We start from the raw sequence: 7,216 nt of genomic DNA on the forward strand, positions 1-7,216 counted from the left end.
ATTACCTTGATACGCAAATCTTAATTGTAATGAAGGTCCATGAGCCCATGTAACCTTCTTGAGCCTATAAATAAGAATCATAGGGCTCAAGGAAGGGACTTTTGATTTTGGAACTTTGATCTTTATACTCGGAGAGAAGAATGTAGTGTGATTATTTGTTGAAGTTGTAATTTTCCCAAGGCTTGTGAAACTCGTAAACCCTAGTTCATTGATCATAGTGTTGGGATTCAATATCAATAAGAACAATAAGTAGACGTAGGTCATTACCATCCAATTGGGGTCGAACCATTATAAATCGTTTGTGTTGTTTGCTTTCCATTGGACTTTTCTTCTTGTTTTCATCTCATTTTCTATCGTTTATTTGACTATGTGTTGTTGATCAATTTGAGGGTCAACATTTTGGTGCTTTCATTGAGAGTATAATTCTAGACTTCAAGAAGATCAAATGTCGAAGACATCCAAGAAGACGGGACAGACTTCTGGCGCTGCATCCACCCAGTCTCCTCCACCAAATGTGGCCGAAGATGAACCAAAGTTGGATTTTGAGGAGGAGGAAATGAATTCTGAAACCCTGAGGACAACACTGAGTGTGTTGCAAGAGGAGTTGGCCAATCTGAAGGCCAATCAACAGAATGCGGCTAAGACGTTGGCGTTGCAACAGAGGGAAATCCAACGTCAACGCCAAGAACTGAATGAGCGGCAGGCAGACATGGACCGCCAGCAGAGAGATGCCACTGCCGCCCTAGAAGCACACATTCAGTTGGCTCGGGGGCAAGCTGCACCAGCTTCTCAAACAGATCAACCACCAAGCGCACCACCACAATGGGCCCCAAACCCAAGTCCTCCGCTTCAGCCAGCGAGCCCTCAAAGGCCAGAGCAATCACCTGTTGCTCAAATGGATATCCCAATTCAGGATCCTGAGCAACAGCCACCTTCTCGCGCTGGTTGGTATAATCCCCAGCGTCAAAAGCAGAATAGGGTCGGGCAGCCTCCCCGAAGCCCTAGACGCCTAATGGCTGATGAGCAAAATCCACCGAGTCAGGCTCTGCGTTCAGGGGACCCCCACGGCATGATAATGCCCGGGGACCTACCGACCAATGCAGGCCTCCCCCTAACACTCGGGAGGTGCCAGGTAGAAGGGGGAACAGCACGACCAGCCGGTCTCACCATAGTTGGTCACAGTTCAGGGACGAGCATGACTATAATGAAGCTGACTTCGGTAGAAGGAATGCTGGTCGGGGACGAGAAGAAAGAGGTGGAGAAAGGAACCCCCCACCAAGAGAAAATAGGCCTGCGAGCCAGAACGCTGGGGGGCAACCTAATGTCTTTGATCGGTTGGGCGCCAACGAGCAAAGGCGCAGAGATGATGACTTAAGGGACGTGCTCAACGACAGACGCGAAAGGCACGATGAGTACTCCCCTCCAGCACCAGTCGCCCCAACGATCCTAGACGTCGTACAGACCCAGATCGATGCATTAAACCAGGCTGTCCAACAGTTGGTAAGGAGCCGGATATCCCACATCGAGTATGATCGGAGAAAATGCACTCCATTCATACAAAGAATAGCCGTGGCGGGAAACCCCCAGCAAATTCAAGATGCCAGTATTGCCAAACTTCGATGGGTACGGGGACTAGTATCTCACTTGAACAAGTTTGATATACAGATGGACATCCAGAAGGTGTCGGATGATGCCCGTTGCAGGATCTTTCCAGCCACCCTGTCTGATACCGCCCAGGAGTGGTTTTTTAAATTCCCTCCTGCTAGCATAGTATCATGGGAAATGTTCGTGAGGGAATTCTATGGGCAATTCTACGCTGGTCGTGTACACCCAACTAAAGCCAACTAGTTGGTCGAGATACGCCAAAAGGAAGGAGAATCCCTAAAGGAGTACCTCCAGAGTTTTATGCAAGCAGCACCAGGGGCTAAAATAGTGGGCGATGAAGGGAAAATGATGGCCCTTACTGCTGGAGTAAGGCGCCATTCTCCCCTCTGGAACAACTTAAGAAAGAACGGGGTGAAGAGTACCCAGGAGTTTCTTGATCGAGTAGATCGATACATTAAGCTCGAAGATGCGATTGCCAACGAGGGGAAATCGCCTGTGAAAGACAAGGGACCAAAAGAAGATCCTGCTAAAGCCACCAATGGGTCAGATAAACCCAATGGCAACGACAAAGGCAATAGGAACGGTAAAAACGGTGGAAAAAGGGCAAACGCTGAACCATAAACATCTGAAAATAAGCGCCCTAAAAGAAACAGATACAAGCCAAGGTTCACCAACTACACGGCCCTTGTCGAGAGCAGAGCAGAGGTTTACCAGGTGACCAACACCAATGTCCCTTACAAGCGACCAGCGCCAATAAGGAAAGATATCTCCAAGAGAGATACAACAAAGTTTTGTCGTTTCCACAACGACAATGGTCATGACACTAATGAGTGTAATCAGTTGAAAGACGAGATTGAGTTCCTTATCAGACAGGGACACTTGAGGAGATATGGAGAACACCTGCGCAAGTACTACCAACAAACAATTCTTCTTAAAGAATTGGCTTGTATTGATTTTACTTTTTACAAGTTTATGAACAAGGGTTAGTCAATCTTATGACTGATCGCTTATAAGTGTAAGATCATATTTTTGATCACTCGTACAGACACGATTGTCCATTTATTACAAGAAATAAAAGGGATTGTGCGCAGCCAGTCAATCTTGCCAACTATTGTATTTATTACAAGTATTTGCTCATTACGTGTGTTGTTTTGCTATAATAATTATTTTTTATATATCCCTATTACGAGCAGAAATGTTCGAACAGGTCTTGGTCAAGGCAAGTGACTGAGGACCTAAAGCTCCTCAATCACTTGGGGGCATATAAGGTATCTAGTAAGCAAAGCATATCAACAGGTATGTAAACACACGAGCAAAATAAGTGAAAGCATGCTACGGTACTTAGAGTATTTTTAAAAACTTTGTTTAAATTTTGTTAAATCAAACCAAAGTGCTATACTAAGTTTGGTCATGCAAATAGATGTTATTATAAGAATATTATAATGTCAAAAGAAAAACTCTTTACACCGCGAGCAGTTACTGCTCGGATGTAATTGTCTGTTAAAAGGAAAGTTGCCCGTGCAACAATAAAAATATAAATTGTTTCGACATCACAAACCTTAGTTTGTGTGTCTCAAACTACAATTTAAAATTAAGTAAAAACAACAAAAAATATGAAGTAGGAGGGTTTTGAGGAGTTTGCTGGTCGACAAAGGCCTCAACTTCCTCTTCAATACCATCAATGCCCGTAGCCAAGGAGATTTCAGGGGAGGCTGGCATTTTTGCTCTCTCCTCTTCTTCAAGGCGAGCAAGGCACCTATCTATTTGAGATTGCCTCAGGCGTTCAGAGAGATAGCTGAAGTCTGCCTCGCGGTTATGCTTCCAGAACACATAGAAGCAATTGAAGGTGGCACCCTTATACCTCTCCAAGTTGCTCGCATTGGTCTCCTCGAGCTCTTTGACGCGCTCCTCTAACCCCACGGCCTCTTTTCTACTAATGACCAGGTCATCTTGGAGTTTAGAGGCTTCCTGGTAGTTAATTTTAGAAGACTCCTTGTACTTCTCTTTCGTCTCGATGACCTTGGCCAAGGTTGTCTGATGTTGTTTCAACTCTTCGACCAGTGTGGTCTTCTCCTCGAGCACGATAGCATTTTTATTCTCAACTGACTCAAGTTGCTCGGAGTATTTCCCTTTGGCTGCCTTGAGTTGCTCATTATATTTTGTCTCAACCGCCCTGAGCTCCTCAGCGTGTCTTTCCTCGAACACCTTAAGCTGCTTGTCAAGTTTCTTCTCATACTGAGCAGTTAGGGCTCCCAAGCGACGCCAGCTAGCAGTCATAGTTAGCATTCCCTGTGATCAGAGGAAAAGTTAAACTGATGGTGAAAAATGATAAGATAAACAAAGGAACCCCAACAAGAAATGGAAACTTACACTGACTATTTTGTTTAGCGCACGGTTGATTATCTAGTCGATCTCCATGGAGTCGGTGCCAATCATGGCCTTGTGGCTGCATCGATGCCTCAAAATTTTTGTCATCCTATCCTTGGCCGAGCTAAGCACGCTGCTCGTCAAGGTGTCTCCTGTTTGATCAGGAGGTGTTTGGTCGACAGGAGCAGCAGGAGGTGTCGGGTCGGCAGGAAAAGTCTGATCGATTGAAGCTGGGGGAGACGTCTGGTCGAGGGGGGCTGTAGGAGGTGTGGTTTCCTGAGAAGGAACTTTCACTGGAGGATCCCCGGTCCGAGATTTTTTCGTCGGGGGATTCTTACTGCTTTCGCCTCGATGTGCCCTACTCCCCTTTTTCTTGCTCAAGGGAGCAGCAGGTGTGGGTTCGTTGTATAAGTCGAACAAATCTTCAGTTGGCATGGCTGCAAAATAGAAACGAACAGTCAGATAATGTAAATGGAGGTATCTACTAAATCAAGAAAATAAGTTCAAAGAAATTATGAGTAAGATACCCGAGCTACTATTACTGGTCGCTACACTATTTACTGAACTACTGCTACACTCACTCTCTGGCTTGAAGAAGTCTGAATTTAAAATAGGAGTGTATTTAAAGTTGCTGTCCCCGTCAAATAAATGTCAGGGAATTGGCAAATTATCTAAGAGCGAAAGATCAGTACCGTTCTCATCTGATGATTCAAGAATAGGTTCTGGGCATTCAGAAACCTTATGTTTGCCTTTTCTTGAAGGAGCAGGGGCAGTAGCTGCTCGCATGGTGCTGGAGGGTTCCCTAATAGTCACCCCCGTTTCGCTCCTCCTTGGAGGTTGTGACATGTCGTGGTGCTACTCGGGAACTTCTCTGCAGTTGTCTCCCTCACATCCTAGTGAGGGCCCAAAAGGCCAACCAGCCTTAGATTATTCTCCGTGACTAGCTCTTTGACGCTTTTTTCTATGTCGGTCATGCTGGTCAGGGATGCTGCTCAAATCTCCATCTCTGGAGTAGGAGCTGGTCGTTGCCATGGACCTGAAGAATACTAATTTTCTAAGGAATGTGCGAAAAAGCTAAAGGGAATTAAACGACTAGAGAATAAAGAAATTACCTCCTTGAGTGAAGGCCAGATTGTTGGCGACCAAGTCTGTTGTTAAAAAGTACTCCTGGAAGTACTTTCCTATGTTAGACTTGTAGGTGATCTCACTCAGGAAGGTGCGAGTAGATTCCTGGTGGTAAAAATGGAAGAACCTCGTGTTGTTGTGATTGGGGTTAGACTTGAGATCAAATAAATAATTGATCTCATGCGGTGTACGCACAGGCCACTTATTGTGGTTGTACAAGATATAGAGAGCAGAGAGCACTCTATATCCATTTGGGGTGATTTGGAAGGGGGCGACCTCAAAATAGCTGGCCACCCCCTAGAAGAATGGATGAAGAGGCAAGGTTGCCCCTGCCTCAATGTGGTATCTCGACCAGGCACTGTAGGCGCACCCAGGCAGGTTTGCCTGCTAGTCAATGGAAGGTTTGTTTAGGGTAATCCCAGAAAGTATGTACTTTTTGAGATAATTCCTTACCATCCTAGCTGTAATATTTCTAGGAGGTACCACGTACCATTCAACCTCTGGTCGAAGGACGTCCCGAGGTCGGGCTTTCATTTGGATCCCTGGCTGAGGGATGTTTTCAGAATGTGGACTGGTCGAGGGATTTTCAGCCTGAGGAGTAGGCTGTTTGGCAGGGGAGAGTTTTTTCTTTTCTTTTGGGCAGTGGATTTTACTCGACCCATGTTTGATGGAATGGTTGAAGGTCTGTTAGAGGGGGTATGGGAAAAAGGAATCTCTTGGATAAGCAACGACGGCTGATCCTGATCTTCAAGCAACTGGGCGAGCAAGTAGTCGTCGATCGACCTCTCACCTCCCCATGGATCGTGCATGAAAATCTGCGAACAGAGAAGAGGAGATGAGAATCTACGACCAAAAGACCAAGAAAGTGTAAAAGTTGGAATAACGTTGCTCGTGTATAAAAGCTAAGCTTTTATATGACCATCAGCATTCTAACAAAAACACTAAGTTCTATGCGGGCAGTTTCTAAAATTGATTAAAAAGCAGAAGTGAAAATTTTTTCTGAAAAAACTTTTCGACTCTGAGTTGGGGCGAGAAAAACCCAGTTTTTCCTACACTCTTAAAAATCAAATTTTTACTTCGATTTCACGCCCTAAATTAATAATCCTAACTCCCAAGCCGATTCCTAAGTCCCGTATAGTTTTTTTTCCTTATCCTATCATGCTCAGACTTACGTACCCCTCTATCCCAAAAACAATTTCATTCAAGAACATTCAAGAAATCAAGGTCTGAAACAGATATATAATCGATGTAGCATGGCATCTCAACGACTAAAAAATTCGAGAAACTTACTTGAATGAAGATTGGAGTAAATCTCTGAGACGCTAAGTCAGGTGGCTAGGCAGGAACTTCGTGGATCGTCAAGATCGTCTGAGTTTTTGGGTTTTCTGCGCCTTGTTCTTCAGTGTTCTTCAGGAGAAAGTGAAAAATAAAAAGTGAAAGATGATTCTGAGGGGTTATTTATATTGATCGAGGAGCAGTTACCAAGGTAATCATAAGGGGTAATTTCCAAGGCTTGGCCACTTTTGGGAAACCGCAAAGATATGATTGGTTGCCTTTTTTTAGAAGGCATGGGCGGCTCTGACAGATTTGATAGGGCATACGAAAGGACGGTCGCCTAAGTTTACTTTATGCTGGTCACAGTAAAATAAACTTGGGGGCAAATGTTTACCCAAAAAATGGCTCTTGATGACGTGACAGGATTGACTCACACGTGACTGGCACGTGGTGGTTTTAAGTGAATGAATCATGTTCGACCAGCGACCAAAGAGTTATTGATTTATCAAGCCTCATGCTTAGGTGCGATTAGTCTGGTCGCATTGTAATGCCTTACTTCCTTAGAGTCATTACTAAGTGAGTTTGAAACATGCTAACCACTCGCTAATCGAGGTTTTAAGTTAAAATGTGTAGTTAATTAAAATGTAACTTGCATAAATAAGATTTTGGTATAAAATTTGGTTGTTCTTTTAGATCATGAAAAGGGTTACATTGGGATCCCATATATATAATATTTCAAAACATATTTACAACTCAAAAGGTTACTTTATAGTTGGCCTAAGCGACAAAATCAATGTTCATGACCAGTTCCTCAAAATACCCCAGCCGTGGCAGCCAGATAGGC

At 44.4% G+C, this 7,216-nt stretch overlaps 1 protein-coding gene across 1 annotated transcript; it reads right to left on the reverse strand.

Annotated features, from left to right (window-relative positions):
- Positions 1-3,183: 3,183 nt before the first annotated feature.
- LOC133822984 (uncharacterized) lies at positions 3,184-3,882 on the reverse strand. The gene has a single exon (XM_062255502.1). It carries the CDS (start codon positions 3,880-3,882, stop codon positions 3,184-3,186), a length of 699 nt encoding a protein of 232 aa, XP_062111486.1.
- Between the last annotated feature and the right edge of the window lie 3,334 nt (positions 3,883-7,216).

The sequence above is a fragment of the Humulus lupulus genome, chromosome 1, assembly GCF_963169125.1.
Source record: "Humulus lupulus chromosome 1, drHumLupu1.1, whole genome shotgun sequence".
Classification (NCBI taxonomy): Eukaryota; Viridiplantae; Streptophyta; class Magnoliopsida; order Rosales; family Cannabaceae; genus Humulus; species Humulus lupulus.